Source organism: Stylophora pistillata, chromosome 6, assembly GCF_964205215.1.
Source record: "Stylophora pistillata chromosome 6, jaStyPist1.2, whole genome shotgun sequence".
Taxonomy (NCBI): Eukaryota; Metazoa; Cnidaria; class Anthozoa; order Scleractinia; family Pocilloporidae; genus Stylophora; species Stylophora pistillata.
The window spans coordinates 34,834,676-34,861,633 of record NC_142524.1 but is presented as its reverse complement, the minus strand read 5'-3'; the positions used below and the strand labels follow the sequence as shown (position 1 = coordinate 34,861,633).

The window sequence follows — 26,958 nt, the reverse complement described above, 5'->3', positions numbered from 1 at the left end:
GTGCGGCAGGATACCACAGGGTACTGGTTTAGGGCCTATTTCGTTTGCTTGCATGGTTAATGACCTGATGGCTTCCTGGGGCTTGCGTATCAAGTTTGTTGATGACTTAACTATCATGGAAATTCTTCCAAATTCTCCTTCTGTGCTTAACTTCCTTGTGAATGACATCCAAAATTTTTCTAACACCAATAACATGCACCTTAATCCTACTAAATGTAAGTGCATAACTGTTGACTTCCTTCAGTATAATAGTTTCAAGGCTCCCCCGGTCATATTGGGGGGCACTATTATAGAAGAGGTCTCGTCGTTCAAGCTCTTAGGTGTCAACTTGTCCAATGACCTTTCCTGGGGGATGCATGTTGACCACCTGCTGAAGAAGGCTAACAAATTGTTTGCTAACAGGTTGTTTGCTTTAAGGCAGCTCAGGAGAAGTTCTGTCCCAGCGGAAGATATCGTATACATCTATTGCTGCCTGATACGTTCCATACATGAATACGCCTCTACTGCATTTGCCAATTTACCGTCCTACTTATCTAAGACATTAGAGTCAGTGCAGAGGCGTGCTCTCGCCATTATTTGGCCAGGTCATTCGTACTCAGATACCCTAATGCTAGCCGGTATCGAAACCCTTGATGCACGCTGTAGTGCTGCCTGTGAATCCTTTATAAGTCATATTCATAATGACAACCCCCTTTATACTGCAATGTATGCCGACGGTCGTAAATCTTCAGACTGCTACAATTTAAGATCAAATCGTACTCACTATCACTCAAAAAAGTCCACCGATTGTTTTAAGAACTTTGTGACAGTCAAATACTCGCCAGTTTAATCATACTCGTTTTTTTTTAATAATAAACATTATTATCATTTTAGTATTATCATTTTTATGTACATGCTGTTTTTACTTGTATGTAGTTTAACGCATCTTGTACAGTTTTCCCCCTTTTTTCTCCTATAATTCTTGTTATTATAAACCTGTAGTTCAGCATTCTCTGCAAGACATTTGAATAAATGATATTATTATTATGTCACAGAGAAATCAACTGAATGCTACATTCTAATCAGGCAGCACAGGGCAAAAACCGTAACCGTAAAAAAACCTTAACTGTAACCGTAACCGTAATGGTTATTATTATTATCATTATTATTATTATTATTATTATTATTTATTATTATTATTATTATTATTATTATTATAAACCACCTCTCTCTCTGGGTTGACCCCACCAGGGCTTGACCCCTAACCTTTCGACCTTAATTCCATTATGCTGACCATTGGGCCTTTCAACTTCCAACAGACTTTCATAGGTGGTAGCCAGAGATATTCCACACTGATGAATTTCTTTATCAAATGCAATGTTTACTGATTTCAATTTCACTGTAATTTATGGTATTTGATATCTTACTTTATCCTAGCTTATGTTCACTTATGGATGAAGCCATACATTAAATTCTATCGATTTGACCTGTTTCTGAAACAGGCATCCTACAATCGAAGGTTTCCATTATGTTGCAAAAATGTTCTCTCTCACCTTTTCTTTTTGAAGGACACACACTTCACCAAAGCAGATACCTTTTTTTAAACTCATTTGTCATGCAGTCAATGTCAGATGGAGTTCCCAATCTACATGTCTTCTATTTGTCAAAAATTGTTCTCTGTCACCTTTTTTCTTTAAAGGACAAACATTTAACCAAATGTACCTCTCCACTGATCAGAAGAAAGCAGAGACCTCCCTGCCATTTATCCACTCTGCCATTAACCTTTTGAGTAACAAATATCATAGAAGTCTGACTCTCCAAACTCTTCAGTATGAGTATGAATAAACTGAATCTCCAGCACCATACATGAGACCTGACATGCCACCCTTACCACCCCATTCATCTGAGTAGGACAAAGCTGGGATGGGGCTGAAAGATTTGTCCACATTGTCAGGAAATGGAATTGTGTGAAGAAGTTTACCACTTCCAACACTCCAGATGCGTGTCACTGAATCTTTTCCTGCTGCAATTAAAAGTCAAGAAAAACAATAATGACAAATAAATTATAGTTTTTACTTGCAAGATCTGAAAGCTTTCTAATCCATCAAGCTGAGGATCACAAATTTTCTGAAAGCTCGGAAAGATTAAGAGTACGTAATAGACTCCATGATTGAGTATTTATCACATTTAATGAAAATTCTTCGAGGTTAAATTACTTTTTAGAACCTCAACCTGCAGGCAGTGTCATTTTCATAATTCATTAAACCTTTAAATGGTGAAGCTAAAAATAATTTCGTTTCTGTAACCCACCTTTCCTTTTACTCTAATAAATTCAGTGGTAAGGTAACATGATCCCATTAAATCTAATTTTCATCTTTTTGATAATAGTAATAATAATTTAATATTTATATTGCGCAAATTAACATGTGGATATGATCAAATGCACATCACAACACTTTTCAGGGGACTTTGGCTGGACTGCATCAGCAGTTTACAAACAATTGAAGGAAACTTATTTGAAGATGCCCCCTCTCCCCCAATTCCCAATAAACAGGCCACATCACAGTAATCTCGTGAGTGGGTTCTTTAACGTCCCCTGCCTAACCAAATTAACGAATTAATAGATGCAGGAGACGGGACCTACAATTTATTCTCCTTATCTGAGAAGACTAGAATGTCTCTCCATTTCTTGAAATTATAGAAAGGTAGCACATTCTCCTCAGTTATTTTAAGACCTTGAGTGTTGGTACGGCGGGGGCTCAAACCATCGACCTCCCCCACAACAGTCTAGTGCTCTAACCAATTGAGCTAACCAGGAGGCGGTTAGCTCAATTGATGGTCCAGTCTACCAAACCTAGGGCGGATCCAGGAGTGGTTCGGGTGGTTCAGGCGAATCCCCTAAATTTTCCCCCAGAACACTGGAAATCATGTTTCCAAAGACCTAATTATCAAAATCTTGAACCCCTCAGAAGGGGAACAATTCTCCGAACCCCCCTTGACTAAATCCTGGATCCGCCCCAGCAAACTCAAACTGTATTCAACTAGGATTGCAACTCTGCCTTTAATTGAACATCAGATGTTGGTCATCAACTGTTTCAGAGTGTTCTAAAGTGTTATGGATGAGTCCTTCCAAAGAAAAGTTCACATTCACATTAAAGTTCATAAAGCAACCAGGTGGACAATCAGACAAGGTTTGATGCTACTCTGGTTTATAATTATGCTTATAAGTGAGTATATAAAAGAACCTCTTGTTGCGACAATTAGATCACCCCTGATGAAGGCACCAGAGAGGAGTGTAAAAACATTGGGTCTATGAATTGTAACTTCTTAGTTACATTCATTAAATCTTTAAACCAGAGTAGCATCAAACCATGTCAGCTCATACATGTACTTTTTAAAGAAATAAGCAACATGAGAAAGTGATGCTTACCAGCGAAAATCAATGAGTCAGTGGGGTCCACATGGAAGCGTAGCCCATGTGTGATCTCATTGATGTGCCCTTCATAGTCTCGTACACAGGCCCTTGCCCTTATGTCCCACAACTTCAGCTGGAGATACAATAAAAAAACGTAGCTTTCTGAGACAAAGTTAGATTGTCAAGTGAATTCTTGGCACAAAGACTTCCCTCTTGTAGAGTTTGGTCAGAATTTCCAATCTCTCAGTAAATGGTTACTTGTGAATTAATGTTTACTCTCAGTAAACAATCCAAGCTTGGTTCATCAGGACTAACTATCTTTCCCAACCAAAGTGATTCTGATTAATTTGCATGCAAGCCTCTGATGATCAATATAGACAACACTTAGTGGAAACACCAATTCCTGTGTTTTTTAAACAAGCCATTGCTACCGCAGCTGTACAAGATACAATTCTATCCTTTCTCATCAAGATTTTGTCATTCAAGGAAGAACATGCTAAATCAAAGTGTGAGCTAGCTGAGGTGAAGGCACAGGCAAACAATAATCGAGAAGGAACACCATTTGCATCTTGGAATGTATCGGTATACATATTCTCCTTACTATTTTCTATACATTTCCTAAGGTTCTGACAAGGAGAATTTGGTTAACAATCAAAGGCTCCTTTAGTTGGTGATTGTTTCTTTCCTTCAGGTGACTTTAATGTGTGATTCAGGAAAAATATTGACAGGAGAAGTAAGATGCTAATCACTCTCAGGGGTCAGAGAGTTAAAATATTTCTTGTGCTACATGTCTCAGGTCCAATAGCCTGCAGTGCTGGCAGTTTTGGTGGTTTTCATCTTTCGAGTGTTTAGCTGCCATGTTTGATTTGCTGCAGACTGGGAGAATTGGGGTGAGAATGCGAGAATGTTGGAGTGGGTAGGGGGACGGGGAAGAAAAACCTCTCCCCCTTTCCCCTCCCCCTTCCCCAATTTTTCTCTCTCCCTCCCACTAGCTTGGTAAGCTTTTTACCTCGCCCCAACTCTCCACTGTTTTTCTAATTCAAGATGGCCGCCTGAACAACCGATAGGAATATCCACTTGCCCTGCCAAAATCTGCCTGCACTGCAGGCTACATGTCCAAAGTCAATCCTTACCGATCCATCTAGACCACTGGCCAATAAGTAGTTCTCATCATGCAAAACCCGTAGGCATGTGATTGATGCCAGCTTTCCTTGGTTTAGACACATTACTGGCCAGTTGGCACCAATCAGACGCACATCACATGTACGTATGCAGCCATCGCGTGAGCCATTGTAAAGAAGAGGATGCTGGAAAAAAATTAACAAGGAAAAATAGTTTGAGCTACAAGAAGTATGAAGCTACTAATAAAATGAAGGGAGACAACATAACTATCATCATGTTATTAAAAAAAGCTGCACAAATTTTTCAATATCAACTTACACTCCATGAAAATTCCTGAGCAAATACTGCACTTTCACACTTGGTATGTATTACACGTCTCTTGGTGGACACATCAAATGTTAAAGCTACCTTACTTGCTCCTGAGAAAAAAGATCATCTATAAGTTTTAATTCTATTTTTGGAAAGGGAAATGAAAGAACAGAGTTCATTAAGCCAGTGGAACTGGTCAATCATCTTGTTAAACAGAAGTCAACTCTTTCACTATTAGAACTGGCCAACAAGGAATTTCCCCTTACCATATCCATACAATTTTAAGCAGAAAGGTAATGAGAACGAAGCAAAATATCAAGAAGGGAAAATTGCTTATCTAATATCAAATTCTAAGAACAGGTATCTTAAGCAACATATGAGAAATGGTAAAGAGAATTCATAATTAGATCTTGGGCGAGAAAGGATTAAAACATCCATCAGTATCAGCACCAGTAAAAGCCAGCAAGTAGTTGGTCTTTTTACCCTCCCATCAATTATCAAAAAGACAGCCAAGAAAAAGGGCAGAGAGACCAAACTCAATTTTTTCTCCTTATTATGCTGACTGCAAGATAATTATTATAGTTGTAAACAATTTACACCCACCAATACTGATTATATTACTATAGAGAGGGTTTCTGTTCCATGCATTAGTCCACACTGAGTTCCCTTGTACAGAAGTTCTACCAACTATTCCTGTGTAAAACCAGAGAAACAATTACAACTTGTTACAAGCTTAATGTGCTTGTAACAAATCTAAGACCAACAATCTCCACAAGATTCCTGCTACCTAATGAATTGAAATAACTCTTTGATTAGAAAAAAAATGGTTGTTTCAAAAAGGTCAGTTTTAAGCATTTTTTTTTTTTGCAAGTTCTGGTACCTTTTGGGAATCTCTTTGGAAAATTAAAAACTTACGTTGCGAAGCACCTTCCACTGTAAAAACCATGGTTTCGCCAGACATGTTTCCATGACCAAGTAAAGATAATCTGTAAATAGTACTGTTAGAGAAAAATAACTTCACAATGTCACAGACTACAGCTGAGGTTAGCTAGGTACAAGGTACCTCAATTCACTGCAGATATGAATATGATAATCATATATATGAACAGTGCCAGAAAACTCCTTATATTCCCCCCTTCAGTTGAGCCCTTATATCTCTCTAGAACACTTCCTTAACTGACAAAATTTTGTTGTACTTGTGGCTAACATCTTCAATCACTTGATCAACATGCTCAAAATTCATCATTTGAATGGTTGATTAGATAGTTGTTTTTGTTTTTTTTAGCCAACTATCTGTACAAAGTAATTTGAATATATCAACAAAGTTGAAATGGTAAATTGGCCACCGTTACAATTTTAAAAGCTGACGTTTCGAGCGCTATAGCCCTTCGTTGGAGCGAATAGAGGAATTGTAATCATTCTAAGCAACATATGGCAATCTGCAGTCTTTCCTTACACTTAGGTAGCACGGAAAGCTGTAAAAATCTTGAACACAAGCTCATCTTTCAAACCGGCAGTCTAAATCCCACAGGTATCAACGAACACTTTTCATTTCACTAATTTATTCGTGTTTTTCTCGTTGCCATGTTCCCACCAATAACATAGCTCCATTTTCTGCCTTTAAAAGCACACACAACCCACAATTCCTCTATTCGCTCCGACAAAGGGCTAACATTTGAAACGTCAGCTTTTATAATCGTAACAGTGACCAATTTACCATTTCAACTTTGTTGATATATTCAAATTATTTCATTACCCCCACCGACGCAGCCCCAAAGAGTTTCTTTAGAAACTATCAGCCTTTACTTATCTGTACAAAGGATGCTTTAAACATTGTCTATCATAGGAATATCCAGGGTGTTGGTTATGTATCAACTTTATGCATGGCCTAACTCGATGAGGTCTCTGTGGCTGTGCTTAGTTGGGAGAGCATCTCAGAAAGGATCTTTCCCTCATGAGTCACTCAATCAGAGACCTCTTTATTTGTCCTTCAATTGGGACACATGGTTATAATCTATCTCTCTAGAAAGGATACATGTATGTGTTCTTTGTTTGTTCATGTGGACTCCAAAGAAGACCTGTTATTTTCTGATGAGCAACCACACCAAACAAGTCATTCATTCAGTCAAAGAAGGCAAGTCTTGTAACATCTCAATCATTTATAAATAATTCAGTTTTAGTGACATTAAAATAATAGTTTAAGACCAGTGAAATGCACTGCAGTTTTCAACCAAAATACAATGTTTAACTCAACTTTGAGTGAACTTTATGACTTTTAAGCAAGCAACTTAATTCTGCTGAGGGTAAATACCTGGTTTTTCATCATTGCCATATTGTGCACTACTTCAAAATTATTGTTTTTGTCCTTTTTTAAATCATGAAATTGTACTCTGTAGAAAGACACAAACAAAAGTAGCATAAGAATTCTAAAGAATCAAATATTTGAAACCATTCTTTAATTTTTTTATAATAAAATATAATAATAACATTAAATAATAAATGTAATTTTTACCATAATTGGCACTAATATCCCAATCTGATTGGCCAGTTTGCCATTGTGGATAAGTGTACAGACAATGCTGCTTGCATCAACATGTCAGACACTGAAAGAATTGTTTTATTTGACATCCATATCATGCTGTGCCTCAAGAGTCCACAACATTTTGACCACTGTAATGGCAAATTTTGTTGGCAATAAGAGTACAGACCGGGCTAAACCCCTGTTGATTTCCTCATGGTAAAATATTTTGCTTAAGGTCCAAGAACCAAATATTATTCCTTCCGGCCCAACCAAACTGAGTCAATAAGTATACTTGTCCCCACTTCACAGCAAATAACAGCTTACACCTTTTAGCACATTCCAATAAGAATTCTAACAACGATCTTACGCTTGGTTCCCTGTGGGTTTGGTCTCATACAGTGTTAGTATCCTCTCATGACAAGCATCAGGCTGTAAAGAATAAATTCAAGAAAAAATACATTAAACAATAATTAATGTTTGGGTAAGTAAGTTACCCTTACTTCGTCCATGGTAAAATTAGACTGGAAAGTGACTTAACATACTATATACTGTATATTGCATCCTAGAAATCTCATTACTCAAAATTCATCCGATATATATTTAGTAGTACATAGGAGCAGTGCTCTCCTTTTCAGGTGGTAACCTGTAAAATTTGATTCCAGTAGTACCTCTTACTGCCAACTAAAATCACTTGGAATAATTATTGAAAATTCAAAAAGGCAAGAATTGCCCCGACTACTGTTTTGAAAATTTACTTTATGTGTCATGCTTAAAGTAAGGGAGAACACAGTGACTTCACAGGAGTAATGATAGACAAAACCATCTTGTGACAAAGTGATTGTATTTACGGGATGGTTGTACAGCAGTGTCAGAGAAAGGGTTGGCTGAATTGTTTACACATGCTGAACCAACCTCATTCCCAGGTCTCTCATCTTCCTGCCCCCTTCTCGGTCCAAACTTACCGGGTAGAGGTTGTTATCTTGATCTAACAATTAAGTCTTAAGTTGTTATCTTGATCCAACAATTGAGTCTTAAGTTGTTATCTTGATCTAACAATTAAGTCTTAGGTTGTTATCTTGATCTAACAAGTAAGTCTTAAGTTGTTATCTTGATCTAACAATTAATTCTTAGGTTGTTATCTTGATCTAACAATTAAGTCTTAAGTTGTTATCTTGATCTAACAATTAAGTCTTAGGTTGTTATCTTGATCTAACAATTAAGTCTTAAGTTGTTATCTTGATCTAACAATTAAGTCTTAAGTTGTTATCTTGATCTAACAATTAAGTCTTAAGTTGTAATCTTGATTTAACAATTAAGTCTTAAGTTGTCATCTTGATCTAACAATTAAGTCTTAAGTTGTTATCTTGATCTAACAATTAAGTCTTAAGTTGTTATCTTGATCTAACAATAAAGTCTCATAAATAATTTGCAAGGGAATGGGTAGCAGCTAAAGAGGAGAATTAAGAATCAGATCTTGAGAGTTAAAGGGATAACTTATCTCTCCACTTGGAAGTATAATAATGAATTCTAAAGAGTCTATGAATACTAACCTCTATCCGTGATACTGCAAACTGATCCAGTTCTAAGTAGTGATCTACACAAGGATCCAACTTTAGTCTTTGCCTTATTTTTAACAGACAAGTAAGCTTTTCAAATAGATTCCTGTAAAAAAGCATTTCACATTATGGAAGTTTTCATTTGACTATACATGAACAATCTACATCCAGTCATTTAATATCAAATATCTAATTGCTTGATTTTTTAATCTACATGTACAACAAGCATGCAATGTTTTCTACTTACCTACTGCTTGTTTGTGAGCAACGAGTGTACTCCCTATCATGGAGGCTATTTACTATAGAAATTCTTGATGGTTTCTGAGATTGTAACATAATAGTAAACAAAATAAATTTTAGTAATAATATTCTCATTGTAAATATGTTACCATCCTGTGATAGAAGGGTCAGGAAGTAGAAATAATCAACACTTCCTAGTTTCTAAACCTGTAGTCTTCACAGAAGACTACTTCACAATACAAAGCTGATATTTCACAAAAAAAGGTTGTATTATTTTAGAAAAACTGATAATCTCTATGTCTTGTGTGTATGGCCCATAATAATGGCTATAACTGTTGATCAACACTTAACAGCATTTGTACTTTACTATACATAGAAATGGATAAGACATAACCCCAAAAGCTGGAGACATTATAAATTACATTAATCATTGTCTTCATAGCTATTTACTTAGATCAAAATGATGAGGAGGATGATGATGAGGAATTGCAAAATCAAAAAAAAAAAAAAAAAACTGTTATCAGGAAGCAAAATGTAAACACCTTATTATTTAAGTTATACTCACTTTGGTTACAATGAATATATGAAGTTCATATATTCATATAAGGATCGTGCATCATACGTATTTATACTCACTTTGGTAACCTTAATATCACCAGGTATTATTTTTCTCTGATTTTTGGATGAGATGTACTTATATCCTCCACACTGGCATAACACAAAATTTTTTCCTGGAACTGGATGATCTTTGGTGATTTTAAAATAGCGCTTCTTCTCTGCATCGTAATAAAACCCTGGAATTTGTATTTTTGGTTAAGGAATGATGATGATAAAATCGTTTTTGGTACAAACTTCGGTTAATAGAAAACTGTATCTAATACGGCTGCTAACAGGATTATAAAAGGATATCTCGAACTTCAGAGTTCTGAGGTTTACTTGAATCAGCTGTTTCCACCATACAACTTTTACTGCTTCCTGAATTTGAAACCCCAGCTTTTTTCTGTTCTCCCCTTGACCAAGCCGGCCCTTTTCGCCTCCGGAATTTGTTTAAGTTCATCATTTTTATGTTGAGTTGGAGGGATTTTGATCTCCCTTCAGGTGGATTAGAAAAGTTTCTTCTACGAAGAGTCATACTCTTGCTCCTCTGCGTTGCTCTATGTCGACCACATGCATCGCGTCTTGGTACGGAAAATTCGTTTTGATCCATTTTAAACCACACGAAAACTCATCCAAAAAACATATATGGTCCTATCCACAAAAGGAAAATTTCCCATTCAGTTTAGATCGTAATCAGAAGGGAAAAAAATGCTTTTGCTACACGGAAACCGTTGCAACGCATAATCGTTCCACCATCTTAAATTGTGACACAACTGTTCCTCACATTACTCTCCCCAGACTTCTCTGCAATCATTGCGTGACACAATATCAAACCTGGTTTGCGTGAAGGTGAAATTTACAAAGACACTTGAATCCACGAAGTCGTAGATTTAAGATATTCTTATCATATTAAGGGAAATTGTTCTTTGGGATCACGAAAAGCCTTTATAAGCTAATCAAAACTTCCATTAATGGTTTTCAGCGTACATCACCTTCACCACATGCGAGCTTTGTTCAGACAAATCAAAGCTTTAAAACAAAGTTAAATATTAACAAAACTCGAGCTCTAGTTTTGGGATTTAGGGCTATTCACGAGAAAGAAATATCCTTTGCCAAAAACTGTCACTGTTTCGCCTAATAGTAACACATTTTTAGTTAAAAGCATTTATTTAGACCAGGTATTATTCGGTCGGCTGTGACTGGTAGGTGTCAGAATTGTAATTAGTTTTCAGTGGAAATGCCGGGGGGTGATATGCAAACTAATTAGTGGTTTAGCTTGTGGTAATAAATATCTAACTTTCACGGTAAAGGAATCAAATTTCTGATCAGTTCTGAACGAAAAGGAATGATTTGGCTTGACACTCGAACGTCTGTAGCTGATAGTCAGAAAGATCACAAAATTATGAAATCAATACGTTGTATCCAAACACACTAGTCACGCAAAGTTTTAATTTCATCGATGAGATTTACATACAGACCAAAGACGGATTGAGAGCAAGATGAGGGTTTTCACGTTTAACACCCGTGCAAGAAGTCTCAAAACTTCGATGATCAGTTAAACCAGTTTGAAGGGGAAATGGCCGAAAATGCGGTACGACTTGGTCAATACGAACTTCTCAAGTATTCCTTTGGAGCGTTCCTAACTTGTTCTGACGTAGCAACCGACATATTGATAGCAACAACTTACTACCGACAGCGACAGTTTATCTGGTTTAGCTTTTGCTTAGCGTTTGCAGTTATGCCATCGCTCCTATTAACACTCGCATATCTCTTGCAACGCTGTACACAAGAGAGCAAGATCGCGCTAGTGAGAGAATTTATTTTCTTTGCCAATCCATGCGGATCTGGTTTTCTAAAGATGAAGCTTCTACTCGTGTGTTTACGGAATTATGATGAGGTACGGAGCGATCAGGGCTGGCTCGTCGACGACGAAAAACTTCGGCAGGATTACAGAGCCGAAAAAGTTTATCATTATGTAGAAGGCCTTTTGGAAAACATGCCACAAATCCTTCTTCAGATTTACGTGACAATCATTCAAGATCAAAACATCTATCCGATACAGATTTTCTCGATTTGTGTTACATTTATAAACCTTGTTTGGGTAATGACCTTGTTTGAATATTGCAGCTTCGTTAAAGAAGCTACAGTAACAGATTTTTTTGTTATAGTATTTTACAACGTTTGCCTCATCGCTGCCCGTGGACTGTCAATTGTAGCTTTCCTTGTTGCTTTTAAATGGTTTACCTCAGCTGTGCTGGCTTTCCACGAGTTTGTCTGCATAACAATTTATATCTACAGAAATCACAAATACTTCAGCGAGAAAGAAGTTTGGTGGATTGCTTTGCTTATTATGCCATGCTACGTATTCGTTTACCTTGGATTTAAAGTGATGGATCTTAATGCCAAATTGTTCGACATAAAACTTGCTAGATCCGTGTTTTCTTCAGCTCTCTTTTATTTTTGTTTCACCGGTGAAAATGTTGTAATGATTTTGCTGTTTTTCTCATGGTCAAAGACGAATAATGACTTTCGGTGGAATCCGTGGATTTCAAAAGTTGCCACAATTTCTGTCATTGTTTTGTCTGTAGTAGGGGCGGTCATACAAATTTTTTTTACGTTTTCATTCTTTCATAAACCAACAAGAATTACGCCCAACCCTGAGCCAGAAATTCACGGTTTGGAATCTTATCAACCTAGAGATATCCTTGCTAACCAATCGAATTCACAGGTAAAACCACGTGAATCTAGATATATCCCGCAATTTGTACCAGAATAGTAATAAAAATTGAATGAATGTATTGCATGATCAAAGTGCTCACATCTTGAAGAGTCCATAGAAAAGAGAAAGTCAATTAGATGGCTGTTTACATCTTGTGTAGGTTTTTCTTGTGCATTCAGAAGGATTGTCCCTGGGTTCCCTGAGATGTTCTAATCTGCATATCAAAAGGTGCCTCTTTTCCCACTTTGCCAATGCGCAAGGGTGCTTTCTTTTCCCTAGGAGGAGAATCAAACATTAATGATATCAGAATATACTTTAGAAATAATCGCCCTTTAAGGAAGCTCTTGGTTGTCAAACCAGTTCTCCCTGCCAGTAACATAGGAAATGCATATAGAACAGTATGGAGAATATCCATTCTGATGTCATTCTTATGTCAGACAAATAGGTCAAACCTTCAACTTACACCTCCGGTCTTCTTCGGGGCCGGTGCTTCAGATAAAGGATATCATTGTACTAACCACAAAGACATCTTGTAGTTCTGGTCATGTCCAAATTTTATGCCCCTTGTCGTAAGTCCAGCCCAGCAGTTCAATTGGTTTCCCTAAGATTAAAGTGACGTCAACAACGATTTTCTTTCACAGGAAGAGATTCTTCTACAAGTATAAAATGAATTTTGCCCCGTCATTTTGTCGCTGATTACCCTTAAAATTTTTTTAAGCTCAGCCTGATGCAAATTCCAAAAGGCGACGAGGGGAGGGAGGGTGAGTTGAGAAACAGGTAGATTTACAAGAGTTTAAAAGCGACGAACCCCAAAAGTGAAGGGCGCGAAGAGGCAAAGGAAAAAGTTCGAGATCCAGGAAAATGTTTTGAGATGTTTTAATGACGTCATCTTTAGTGCTCATAGCTCTACTCAACAAGTTAATAATAGACAAACATGAAATGCTATTATGACGTCATTGAATTCCAAAGGTTCCTGGTGATAAACATGTTTTGTTCCTAGTAACCCTGGTATACAACTCTGTGAACCGTGTTACAAGCTCCCCGCCGCAATCCTGAAACTTGCTCTCTTTAAGAGTAAAAAACTCATAACAAAAAATCTAGCATGTAGCTTTTCTAAAGTATGGGTTACGTGCAATCAAAGGCTCGTAAATCCCCGATCAAAAGCACAAATCCTTCACCGTGTTCGGACAATGAAAACTTTGAAGAACTTAATCACCAAGGAACCGTTAATGACCAAGATCACTGCAGGCACCCAACTAAACCATACTCGACGACTCCAGAAAGACAAATCCCTCATCCTAAAACACAACTCAGTCAATCAGCGCGCCAAGGTAGGAAGCAATGCATCATCCCTTTTCATCACTCTTTTGAAATCCTTATAGATCACAGGTTATATATGTTTAAGCGCTTTTCACTTCAGACCGAGTTTTCAATTGTTTAATATGCTATGTATTGATTTAATACGGCTGTACATTTAAGTCGACCTTTACTATATTTCTCCATTATATTCTACATCAGTTTTTAATGTAGTTTCTCTTATCAGGATTTGATTCTTTTCGCCTATGTCTTCTGCGTCAATTCTTTTTTCGTTTTCACGTTCGTGGTAAACATGAGTGTAACAATGATTTAAATTGTCGATGAAACGCTATGGTAACAAATGTGTGCCATATCTGTAAATCAAAGTCTTTTTAACGAATAACCCTTTTGGAGCGCAATGAACAAAAGTGTTGACAGTAAGTCGCTAAATAGACCGAAAGAAGGTGAAAATAGAGTAGCCGTTTTGCCTACAGACACTTCACGACAACCTAACGAAGTTTATTGAGTGTTATGTAAATCAATTTCAGTCTTCAAGCTTCACTGAGTTTTCTTTCTAAACTTCCAATCAACGCTTGCTGAGATGATGGATTTAATGACTTCAATTTTTAATTATCTTTTGACATATGACATATGTCCGTTGAGTTTACAATCTGCGTTTGTTGAATGCGGCTGTAATGGCTGTGGGTGAACGAATCATGTTTACGTGGTTCAGTTAATCTAGAATAAACTTTTCGTCAATTATGAAAACTTCATCGAGTTGTAGCGAGTACTCTCCATTCAACAAATTACTTGAACGCCACGAACGACTCAGTATAGCGTTAAGTCCTCAATGCGTAATTACAGATGCGCAAAACCAATCACGTACTTGTTGGACTGAGGACCAGGAAGTACGCTTGTATGTCTATAATTCCTTTTTAACTTATTTCTCTTTTGAAGCCTTTTTGAAGTCTTTTTGATGTCGTAATGGCAAAATTTATACTCCCAGTTGTACTTTCAAGAAGCATGCAAGCTTCTTTCGAAGTAAAGACTGACTATTTTTTTAAGTTTGAGGTGTTCTTTATCAATATCTATAACTTGAGTTTCAGAAATAGTAAAATCAACAATTACTTTTACTATTTCTAGTTACGCTCTACTTTATGTATTGAACACTATACAGCCAGCTAAAGCATCTCCTCCTGATAACTTGAGTTTCATAAACCATCAGCTTTCTTGATACGAGCGTACTGAAGGAACTGTAACAAATAACTAAGTTTTGAAAGCTGCTTGATTTTTTGTTAGGTGAGAGAGAACTACATTCGCTCGATGCAAACAACACTCAAACAAATGTTGGACCGCAGAGGGATTTAGGAAAACGGCCTAAGCGAACACGCGTGCAGGTAAGGCACTGGCAGATTCAGTATTTTATCATTGTCTTGAAACGATCTTCAAATTTGGTACTAACTGTGAATACACTGTTTTTTTTTTTTTCATAAGAACGTTTAATTTTGGAGCTGAGGCTGAACGTTCTTAAATATTTTCGCGATTTGAGGCTGAAAACATTCTTAAGATGTTATCACCTGATGACTTTGATGGTGTGGAAGTTATTATGGAACAGTTATAAGTTACTGAACAGCTGATTGTGTGTGACAAACCGAGATGTACGTCACTATTGTTCATGTTATACAAAACATGCCCTCAAGTACTTATTATAGATTAGCAAAATAAAAACGTTCTTAATGGACTCTCAGCCCGAGGAATGTTCTTAAAGTTTTGGTTAATCTCAGCCTCGACGTTCCTATAAAGAAGGTTCTTATAAAAAAAAAAAAAAAGAGTATATATGAAAACATACGTGTGAACTTCGGATCAAAAAATTTGTTTGAAAGCGATCTTGGTAGTAATGAATATTACTTGAGCAGTGGTGAAAATAAGCCTGAATATAATTAGGGCCCGTACGGGATTTGAACCTTATGACCTCTGCGATACCGGTGCAGTGCTCTGTCAGCTGAGCTAACAAGCCAACTGGGAACTGATCATCAAGGAGATAAAGCACTGCACCAGTATCGCAGAAGTCGACGTTGTTATTTGCAAAGAATAGATTACATTTTGTCGCGGGTCTTTGCAGTAACAGATTACATAAAACGTCAAATATGGTAAGAAAATCAGTGAGCCAATTAACCAGTGAGGTTTTCTCCATTCGAATTGCAGGCGACGTGTCGTCCATGTCTCAGACTTACAATTAGAGTACTTCGTGGGCATAATATAACTCTAGGCGGCCTAGATGACATGCGTAAGTATTTATAAACTTCTGCGCATGTTCGGAGTGATTTCTTTTGTCAGATGCTTCCTGTTAAAGCTTCGATTGTTTTAAGAATGTTGAAGTTCAAGTAGACTTGAGCTAACAAATTGTAGATACAATGGTTGAAAGGCAAGGGATACGGCGAGAGAAAAGCGGACATTGAAAGAGACAGGAAAAGACGTACTAATAAATCCTTTCAAAGGATTGTATATAATGATTAATATAAACGGTAAACCCAAACGAACGACCGGCGCCATTTTGCACAGACTATTGTTAGAACCAAATGAAGAACAGTTAGGGATGTAGAACTATGCTTGTTGCAAGAAAATAATGTAATTTCTTGATAGTCATAGCTAAAGGCTGCATAGGACATTTAAAGAAACTGTTTTCAAAGACTTTTCAGCAAATAAATCAACAGTAGTAACTGTAGAATAAAACCAGTCTGCTAACAGCCACATATTGGTACTGCGGCTCGAGTGCATAGCTCATAGATTCTGGGCCTGCAAGGGGTCTGTGAGAGGTCTGGGACTTTTAAAAGCAGCCAATCATATCCGTCTATTAGTGAGTGAATTCTAGCTTATAATTAACAATTATTCCACGAGCGCGCGTTGGATATGAGATGATAGATAGCCAACGAGGCGCGTAGCGCCGAGTTGGCTATAATCATCTCATATCCAACAAGCGCGAGTGGAATAATTGTTTTATTAAAGACGTTAACTTAAATTATTAAATTTTATTAAATTTAGCTCCCTTTTAATTTTAAGCTGATACGTACGCTTACCATATTTGTAGATTATGGTATATTGGCTGATATACCATAATGGCTAAGCTAATAAAAATTATTGAATTGCATTATCCAATGATCTAGTTTTTAATAATTCTCTTTAGTTGATACTCCTGATCCTTACGTCAAGTTACTTATACCAACGTCACCAAACGGCAGACGGAGAACCAAGGTTCAGAGAAATACCTCCAATCCAGAATGGGATGAAATGTTCCAGTTTTTTCTTGACCCGGAGAAAACGAATTTGCTACGTAAGTAGACATAAAGCGCATAAAAAGGTGACACTCCAAACATAGGTGACAATCCAAAAATAGAAAACAAGGTCAGCTGAAACATGTGGATGACTCGCGCGTGATTCAAGCGTGATTTGCGTGTGATTCGCGCTCGCTTCGCGCTCACTTCGCGCTTACCTCAGTCTGCTGAAAAATCACACATGCATACACACATAGAATCTTGCCTATTGGGCAGGCTTAATAATGTAAGTGATTGAATAACTTTAGTGAAGATTAGTGGTCACGCTCACTTTGTTCGAGAGACCGTCCTAGTTGTTGGTATTTTGTTGCAATGTTGGGGAGGCTGGTGAGAATATGGCTCAGAGATGGTCAGGAAATGGCGCGAAAAAAGTGATCAAAATTGCGTATTTTTTTTTTCGTCTTTTGTTTTCGTCTTTAAAAAAAAGATAGAGCCAAGAGTGTTAGGTCAGTCATTTTAAAAGCTATAAAACGCATGAAGTGTTACCAACCTACTGTCAAAACTCCAGCATTTTTCTTTACATTTGTGCGTTTTTAGAAATAACACTGTTGGACTCTGACACGGTACATGACGATTTGGTCGAAAAAGAAATCTTCGACCTTGGAACCTTGAAGCTTAACGAGATTCATCAGAAGACGTTCACGTTTCGGGAGGTAAAACAAACTCTCTCTCTCTCTCTCTCTCTCTCTCTCTCTCTCCCTCTCTCTCTTTTTCTGGGTGTCACGTGATGGGATCAACCTTCGGCTTCTAGGCAGACTAGCCTTAGTTGTTCCTTCCCCTGAACGTGTCTATATCAAAAAAGGTAACACAGGTTTCTTTTGGCGTTTGATTACTTTAACTCAGCCTTTTCTTTTTCTTCTTTTCAAAAGTTCCTGCCGAGAATTGTCCATTTTTGTGATGTCATTTTGTTCAAACAGCAGTTCATGGAGATAAGACTTACCCGTTTTCTTTTTTCGCGGGAAGTTAGTTGCAAATCTGCTTTTATGCGATGTACTGAACTGAGTTTTCCTCCTTGCGTCCAGATTGAGATTTCGAGTAATTCTCAAACTTCCATACCATTGTTCTAAATAAGTCTTATTCATTTTCCTTTGAAATATCACTTTATCAGGTGTCTAAAGTTGACGTGGAGTTGAGGGTGGAAATTTGGTATGGACTGTTTTTGATTTTGAAATAGTATCTTAGAAATATGATGCAAATGAGAGTTTATGTAACTTTTGCCCTATCAGCGGGGGAAAATTTGAGAACGTACCTTCGTATCTCATTCTTGACTTTGACGTTGTGCTGCCGAGTTTTTCATTATCACCAAACCCTTCACCCCCCCCCCCCTCCCCCCGCCAACTCTAACCCAACAAAGAAGAAATTTTCGCTTCTAAAGGAAAAGTGCCCAAGCTTTAGATGAATCCCGGTAGCACGCCTGATAACTGACTTCAAGTCCATTGTGTTACAGCAATTCAAGTGCAGACATGCGTTACAGCATGGAACTTTGCGATGAGGAAAAGAAATTTCTTCTGAAAAGAAAGCAGTTTGTTTTTGACTCAATGAAAACATTTCTCGGTGAACGTGGGCCCCAAACAATTGATGAAGTAAGTAAATCCAACACGTGTTGTAATAACAAGTCCTTGCAACTTTTTCCTTTTCATACATCTTTAGAGAAATGGCCCTAAAAAATTGTTCATTAGAGTTGCTTTTTTGAACTGGTACCTCTGATCTGATTTCCAGGTTCCCACGGTCGCTATTCTGGGGTCTGGTGGCGGGTTTCGTGCCATGGTGTCTTCGAGCGGTGTGTTCTGTGCTTTGAAGGACATGGGTGTGTTAGACTGTACTATGTATGCAGCTGGACTGTCAGGTTCAGCGTGGTCAGTATTATTGGATGTGTTTTTTTTTATAGCAGATGGTCGTATCGGAAAGATAATATTTATTTTGGTTAGAAATTCACAACGATGAATTACTACAAACTTTTCTTGCGATAATTCGACACTCCTTTCAACTGAGCTAGAGTTGGTTTCACTAAACAAACAAAAGCCTCCTGTTTTGTGCTCAGATATTTTTCCGCAGATTTTATTTGTTCCACGAAGCTCACAGAAGCAGTTATTTTTTAAGCTAGATGCAGACAATTGTTTATCATCCGTCAAATGCTACCGCAGTGTACGAGAAAAAATGTTTAGATATAGCTTTGCGTAGAAGAGGTTTAATGCGCATGAAGTCGACTTTTCAGTGTTCGTTCTAGGACCTTTTAAACTGGAAAATTCGCCCTTCCAATTGAAAGCAAAACAAGAGGTATTATCGTAAAAAACCTAGAGGAATATCAGCGGACACCCTCCAGTTTTACTTACGACACATTCCGTCGCGTGGTACGTTTAGACCATTCGGTCGTGGGCAAAAAATTCGATGAGTTTTAGCATACAATTTTAGCAGCGTACTAATTTTTAGTGCGAATATTTTACCCTCCCAGGTATCTGTCCACTTTATATTCTCACCCTGATTGGCCGTATTTTTAGTGGGAATGTTTTACCCTCCCAGGTATCTGTCCACTTTATATTCTCACCCTGATTGGCCGTATTTTTAGTGCGAATGTTTTACCCTCCCAGGTATCTGTCCACTTTATATTCTCACCCTGATTGGCCGTATTTTTAGCGGGAATGTTTTACCCTCCCAGGTATCTGTCCACTTTATATTCTCACCCTGATTGGCCGTATTTTTAGTGCGAATGTTTTACCCTCCCAGGTATCTGTCCACTTTATATTCTCACCCTGGTTGGCCGTATTTTTAGTGGGAATGTTTTACCCTCCCAGGTATCTGTCCACTTTATATTCTCACCCTGATTGGCCGTATTTTTAGTGCGAATGTTTTACCCTCCCAGGTATCTGTCCACTTTATATTCTCACCCTGATTGGCCGTATGTTCATCCGAGAGTGATCCGCAAAACACTGCAAGAGAACATTAATGATAACTGGATGTGGCTGTTGATAACGCCATCTTGGATGTACAGACATCTCAAGATTATTAAAGAGAAGAACCGACGTGGACAGCCAGTCAGTTTTACTGACTTCTTTGGTTATTTGGTCGGCGAAACGATCCTAAAGGATGTAAGTCAGTGAAACCTTTTCTTTTCTAGAAAGCATTTTACCTTGTCAGTGATGAAATAAAGCTTTTGGAAAAAAAATGTGTAGTGGTGAAAGAACTCTCGTGAAACGTTTTCCCAAAATCCGCTCTGACACTTCTAAAGACAACCTGGTCGCTTGGAGCTTTTTTCTTCAAATGATGTAGTCGATGGGAAGGGGGGGGGGAGGGGGTGGGTTATTCTTACATCATGAAGACGAGGTCGTTTTTTGAAGTTACGATTAACACAAAGACAAAAACAAAAACTCGAAAACAAGGCAAACAACCCTAAAAGAAAATAAGACAAAAACAATGCCTTAAATTGACACAAACTTATCACCCTTTTTAATTTTCTGACAGAGAGATGACATTCCGAAACTAAGTCAACAGCGGAAGAAAATCCAAGACGCCACGGTACCATTTCCTCTGTACACCTGTGTACACGTGAAAAAAGACGTCTCTGCCAGGGAATATTGTGGTAGGTTCAGCTCATACCCTGAGAACTTGACTATTGCACGTCTCTCTCCACGTTCTTTAGGAAGCCTGGGTATGACAAGCCTGTGCATGATTTTAGGAAGCCTATTAAGTGGCGCTTATGGGTGCAAACTGAGTGGACAGCGGATTTTCTTTCATCTATCATGCTTGGGTAGACCAAGCGACTTTGTTTGCCCGTAGAGATTTGCGATGCCAAAACTCATCCCCAAAAGGTCCATGTTTGACAAGTGCAACTGGTGCTGCTACAAACGAAAGTTTTATAAATTACTTCTATCCTAAGCAACTCATTGTTTAAAAACCTTCATCGTTAAATTCTCTATCATATCACAATGTACCATAAAAAAGTTGTGAAATACTCAGCTTCCCTTTCGAAAATTTAAAAAGCACACTGTGCAGAAAAACAACCGTAAACACCAACAAGTATTTGTACTGAAATCATCCACAATGTTCTTCAAAGTTATTTGGGACCATTCAATATAGGATTTTATATCTCTTTCTCATGGGCCAGGTTCTATATGATATAAAGTGGAGCCCTATTCATATTCAGTGCTTACAGATTTTAAATTGATTGAAATGTTTCAGAATGGCTGGAGTTTTCTCCGTACGAAATAGGCATAGCAAGGTATGGGACTTTCATGAGGACCGAATGCTTTGGTAGCAAGTTTTTTTGTGGTAAACTTGTGGCTCCGTACCCTGAACCTCCACTTCACTATTTACAAGGTAAGCGTGTGATCTCTTGATAAATATCAAGCAATTAAGGTTTGTCAGATAACACGAATACGAGTTTATAACAACCGCTTAAGAGAGGTTTTGATGGGGGTGTGCTGCCTAGATCACTGCCCTCTTCATGACAGGTGCATTTACCTCATCTAGTCACATCTAATAGATTCGGGGAGTAAATTTAAAAATTTTTCCAAAAAAGAAAAAATTTGCTTATACTACAGGTGTAGACCGCGCTCCGTTCAGGCTCACATCCTACTTTGCTGACGAGTACAGGCTGGCATATGAGCTCTTTCAGTCGAACTGGCTTATTTTCTAAGATTTCACTCAACACTCTGTCTTTCGTGAAAACTCCGATGTGTCCTCCGATAACATTTCTTCATATATGTATCATTTGTTCGATTCGCTTTGAGCTACTCAACGAGCTCGTTTCACTAACACATTAAAAATTGTACTGTGCATTAACTTTTAAGACTTTATTGCTAGTACTATAAACTATTTAAAAATTGTCCCTCCCAGTTTTATCCATCGTCGAATGAGGAATACTAATTTTTGTCGTGACCGCAGGTATATGGGGCAGCGCATTCACTATACTGCTGCAGCGCGTTCTCAGTGAAGGGAGAATCCCGGATGACACAATCGCAGAGATGAGCAATCGTGGAGACCTGAGAAAGGAATTAAGTATGTGGTTATAGATGGTCTTACTTCACGTAAAAATTAGTAGAAGTTATAATATTCTATGCCACTTTGTGACGTGGAAACCGAGACAACTTTGGCAATGATATGTCATTTCCGTTAAAGGTTTAAAGGTTTCAACTCTATTAAATAAAATTAAATATAATTAAAGGTTTCAACTCTATATTTTAGGGGAAATGATTGACAATCAAGATGGACCTGATGACGTGGATAGTGAGAGTGAAAATGAAGAAGATGATGATGATGCCACAGATGGAAACATGCCCGAGAACAACACAATCAATGAAACTAAGGTCAAAGATGAGGAGGAAAAAGGTTTCTTTGGTCGGTTCTTTGAAGTTCTTGTAGAAAAACTAGCCGTATTTAGAACACGCACTGGCCGAGCAGGACTGGTACATAATTTTCTTCGCGGTCTTCAAGTCTTAACAGCATCAATTCTGTCAGGTTTGTACCCATTATTGGCTTCTTTAGTTTCGTTAAATTAAATTGACAACAGGCAAAAACTAACTTCCCTTCGCTCCATCCCCCCCCCCCCCACCTCCGCGAAGGCTGCCGCCCTGAAAATCATTTCCATTTTTCATTCTGAACCAACTATATGCATGGGTACACATCCAAATAGCTGACTTGTTCACAAAAAAAGAGGAAAGACTTCGAAGTAATAGGGCGCACCGTGCGAAAGCTGAGGCGTGATATAACAAGGAAATGAAGAAGTCGTCGTCTATACTTCATTTGTAGCAATTCTCAAGATCCTTATTCCAGACGATACCTTTTGTAGTTCAGAAAATGGCTTTCTTTTAAAAGTTCGTTCTACCTTCCCACTTTTATTTGATTTCTTAATCAGTCTTGTGAATGTAGAACTCAAAACCTTTTTACATACATTGCAGGAGAAGATGTTGAAGATGGTATGACGAAAGCTGCTGACGAGTTAGCTTTTAATTCTCGTCATATCTACTTGGTTGACAGCGGGCTCGTGTTCAACTCTCCCTTCCCTCCCCTACTGCGAGCAGAACGCAAAGTGGATGTGTTTATATCTTTTGACTTCAGTATACGAAAGAGAGAAGTCGAATTTCCTTTTGAGGTACTGTAATGCGATGCCCTTTAATTAACCACGTAAACCATATTAACAAGAAAAGAATGCCTGGCTCGAAAAAATTTAAATGCTATATAGCTTAAGCAAGCTTTTCCGACTTATGAAAGGCATAAATAGGTTTTCCGTTGCAAGAACAGGATACAATCTCTTGAATTGAGTTAAAAAAAACTCTCTGATAAAGATATACTTTTCGTGTGTCGGAAGAAAAGCATTTTGTCTTACAACTTTTTTGAGAGTCATATCTTAAGCGAGTTCCAGTTTCGCAGTCAGATGCTTTATAACCTGAACTACATCTTCGTACGAATTCCTAGTTTGGTTTACTGTTATGTAAATGCCTATAATGTACATGTTCATGGCAATTAATTGTCTGTGGCAGTGACCAACTCGAAAGCTTAAGCTACTTTGGTCACTGCGGCACATTTTGCTTTTCACTACTTGTGTAATTTAGTTTGCCGATGTCTCTCCTTTTCAATGTACTTTAATGTAGAAATAATTATTTGTAAATAGTACAAAAATAAAGATTGATGGATTGACATGTAAGTTACTGAAAGTCTTTGTGATCGAAAGCTATGGTTTAGATGTTTGATATAGTTCACGAATACGAATTCCTAGTTTGGTTTTCATCTGACTCAATCTGTTTTATTTGTCTCCTCAGGAGCTTTTATTGGCAGAAAAATGGGCCCGAGAGAACAATTTGAAATTCCCTCCCATTACAGCAGGATTGCAGTATAAAAAACACGGCATAAAAGAGTTTTATGTATTTCGTGATCTTAACGATCCAACTTGCCCAATTCTAATCCACTTTTTGCTGGCAAATAAAACTTTCAAGGAGGAAATTAGACCAGGTATTATTTGTTTTGTATTATTCTTATATCATGAAAGTCAGCGGTTGCTTGCTTCCTCTTGGATCAAACGATTTTATTGATTATTGGTATCTAAGATTTGCCTTACTCAGAAACCCTTACAACTGCTCGGCTGCGGAAGGTCTGGGTACTAGACTAATGGGTTTGAGATGGGGTGGGGTAGGAGAGGAACTCTCAAGCTGGATGTATTTTTCTGTCAAGATTATCTATTTTGCAGTAATTTTTTTAGGGAGGGGGGGAGACGTTCTTGAAGAAAGTTGTTCCATGTGAGAAAAAGCTAAGACCTGACAACTGAATTTCTCCCATTCTAGCTTTGAAAATTTTTCTAATCTAATGGTTTATTGCCCTTCTTCTGAGGCTCACCCAAAGTCCTGCCTATCTCAACTTGTACCCAGATCTTACCGTGCAACTGAAACCGCTTGGCCGTGTAAGGTCTGGGTATGAAAGTAGGTCTTCCTAGATCTAGACTTACTCATTAGAACCAGGAGCCCACTACTGACAGTAAGAAAATCATAGTGTTTTTCCCGTTTTTTTTTTTTTTTTTCAGGCATATTTCGCAGTACAGAAGAGGAAATAGCCTACGCCGACTTTTCACTTTTCGAGGGTCGCCATAATCCTTATAGCACGTTCAACTTCCACTATCGGGAAAAAGAGTTCAGCCGCCTGGCGGACCTCAATGAATTTAACGCATTACTCGGTGAAAAAACCATTAGAGACATTATGGCGGAATGTGTAGAGAGAAGGCGTCAACTTTCAGTGGAATCATCGTGATTTGATAGAACGTTAAATCAGTATGATTTTTTTTGCGATATTAATGTGAGTTTTGCCAAGCCGTTTAGTTTATTGATGCCTCAACGAAAAACTCTCTCTACCGAGGAGCATAAAAGTGAGTTTGTGACAACCATGGCGTGAATTTCCTTCAATGGCTAGCATTCATCCGGAGAAGGAAGAGCATCGAATCTTCTGACTTGTTTTTTGCCATGGAAACAATCGATAGATATGCATCACATCGTTAACCCAATAGACTTGTTTAAAAGGCAACACCCTATTAGTGCACATGCGTCAGCCACAGTTTTAAAAGGGTTATGGGCAATTCTTGTAGAAATACAACGAGTAAAGGCCGTTCTGCGAGAGAACAATTATCCAGTGACTTTTATACGGAACTGTGAGAGAGTCATGATTTAAACAACCCGCCCAGACCAACTTCAATGGCTTTGTAGTGCTGCCGTATGTACAGGGTGTTTCCGAGAAAATAAGTTGCATATTGCGGAAACAACAAAAGGTCAAAGTAACCTACAAACCACAACAAACAATCAACAGCATTTTTCCACGCCCTAAGGAGCGAGACGAACCTGACCGCCTGAAGTCAGGCATGGTGTACAAAATCAATTGCACACAGTGTAATTTTAAGTACTATGGCCAAACAAAAAGGTCATTAAAGATCAGAATTGCGGAGCACAAAAAGGTTTTGACTTAAGCTCCGAAGTCGCAAGCCAAGTCCACCTTTTCGACCATAACATGGACTTTACAGACGTCAGGGTCGTTGGTTTCGAATCTAATTACTACGAGAGACTTTTCCCTGAAGCCTGGCACTCTACTTTGGATCCGAATCGGCTGGGAACGATCACATCGTACTTCCAGAAGCCTATAAAGACCTCGCGCGAGCATCAAATACATAGTTACGCGCGCAAGCTTCGCGTCACGTTTTTTAACTTTAAATAGCGTATGATAACGATCTTCGTTTTTTCACATCACTGATGAAGGCTTAAGCATTATCCGAAACGTCTGTTTCAGAAATAACAACAGTCAGAGGCAATCAATTTCCATAAAACTCATGACTGGAAACGAGTTTTACCGGAAATAAAAACGTCTTCACTGGACTTATTCAAAGGGCAATTCAGAAAAAAAGATCCATTTTATAATGCAGATTCAAAGAAGTGGAATATTTTATCAATTTCTCACGATACTTCACACATGTTTACGGCAGGGAAATACCAAGAATTTAACACATATGATAATTTTCAGTAAATTCATACTAAAACTGAAAACAATAATTTCTCGTGGAAACTGATGAAAGCACCCTTTTGTTCTGCTCATTTAAAGATATGGAAAATCTATTCTCAACTAATTGGACAAAGGGTCAAACACAGAATGTCTAATCACGAATGCGTCGGTAATGTAAGCAGATTATCGCCACCAAGACGATCTACCAATCAACAAGGATTATGAATTATTTAGTCGAGGGCAGGTGAATGCAGGGATCAGGTCTTCCACTGTTTCGTTTCATTCATTAGTCAAATAATCCAGAAGGAACAAAATTTTTATTCTGATTTTCAATCAATGAAATCTCGGGACCATGCTATCAGAAAACAGGTCAACAGCGGGAAGACTGAATTTTAATCATTATCTTAAACAAACCCAAACAATGCATCTTACTTTATGTTATTAAATTTTGTTTACTTAGTTTTATCTACGTCAAGTCAATGAAAATGTTTAGAATGATCAGCGTTATTTCCATGGCAATATAACTTAACTTGAACTACGTGTGAAGCGCATTGGAGCAGGTTGTGAGCCGAAATTCACGAAAATTTCCCCTAAAGTGTGCAAAATTTTGGGATTGAACCATATGGCAAGCGAAAAAAGGTCCTTCCACCGATAGTTTGGTTCGAAATATTGTCCCGCCTCAAGGATTGAGAATATTCCACAAAAGACGCTTATTCTGATGCAGTTTAGTTCAAGGTACTGCTCAATTTCCCTCAGTCTGTAAAAATATCCTAGATTGTACGGATCATTCGTATACTACAAGATGTACTACTGATAATGTTCAGTACATTTCTTTGTCTTAGATATTGTCGCGCACATCTGCAAATCGAACCTTGTCAAAGCTTAATTTTGGCAAATAAAATACT

General features: G+C 37.9%; 4 protein-coding genes across 6 annotated transcripts in view; 3 read left to right on the top strand and 1 right to left on the bottom strand.

Annotated features, from left to right (window-relative positions):
• Positions 1-1,339: 1,339 nt before the first annotated feature.
• LOC111319247 (DDB1- and CUL4-associated factor 4) lies at positions 1,340-10,528 on the bottom strand. Of its 2 annotated transcripts, none has more exons than XM_088762910.1 (13): positions 10,052-10,528; positions 9,779-9,945; positions 9,150-9,223; positions 8,897-9,008; positions 7,714-7,775; positions 7,137-7,215; positions 6,861-6,913; positions 5,741-5,811; positions 5,429-5,518; positions 4,835-4,935; positions 4,528-4,701; positions 3,410-3,527; positions 1,340-1,999 (listed from the first exon to the last, which is right to left on the bottom strand). In XM_088762910.1, the coding sequence occupies exons 1-13, from the start codon at positions 10,347-10,349 to the stop codon at positions 1,806-1,808; spliced, it is 1,593 nt and encodes a 530-aa protein (XP_088619036.1). In that variant the 5' UTR covers positions 10,350-10,528; the 3' UTR covers positions 1,340-1,805. The 2 variants fall into 2 exon arrangements, with proteins under 2 accessions (XP_088619036.1, XP_022777794.2); XM_022922059.2 differs by having other exon boundaries at positions 1,340-2,002; positions 10,052-10,527.
• A 469-nt stretch (positions 10,529-10,997) lies between these two features.
• LOC111319117 (uncharacterized) lies at positions 10,998-12,537 on the top strand. The gene has a single exon (XM_022921950.2). The coding sequence runs from the start codon at positions 11,316-11,318 to the stop codon at positions 12,513-12,515; it is 1,200 nt and encodes a 399-aa protein (XP_022777685.1). The 5' UTR covers positions 10,998-11,315; the 3' UTR covers positions 12,516-12,537.
• Positions 12,538-13,458: 921 nt separating this feature from the next.
• On the top strand, positions 13,459-26,593 carry LOC111347216 (cytosolic phospholipase A2). Its single transcript, XM_088762908.1, has 16 exons — positions 13,459-13,789; positions 15,054-15,151; positions 15,960-16,041; positions 16,939-17,085; positions 17,624-17,739; positions 18,195-18,232; positions 18,534-18,669; positions 18,806-18,942; positions 19,947-20,172; positions 20,546-20,663; positions 21,263-21,400; positions 21,968-22,081; positions 22,268-22,540; positions 22,981-23,174; positions 23,842-24,031; positions 24,597-26,593. Exons 1-16 carry the CDS (start codon positions 13,579-13,581, stop codon positions 24,818-24,820), a joined length of 2,442 nt encoding a protein of 813 aa, XP_088619034.1. The 5' UTR covers positions 13,459-13,578; the 3' UTR covers positions 24,821-26,593.
• Positions 26,594-26,658: 65 nt separating this feature from the next.
• LOC111347232 (uncharacterized) overlaps positions 26,659-26,958 on the top strand; it is a 31,900-nt gene continuing 31,600 nt past the window's right edge. For both annotated transcript variants that reach the window (XM_022954502.2, XM_088762888.1), the window contains exon 1: positions 26,659-26,788. The gene's annotated coding sequence lies outside the window, so the exon portion shown is untranslated. The remainder of the gene's footprint in view (positions 26,789-26,958) is intronic.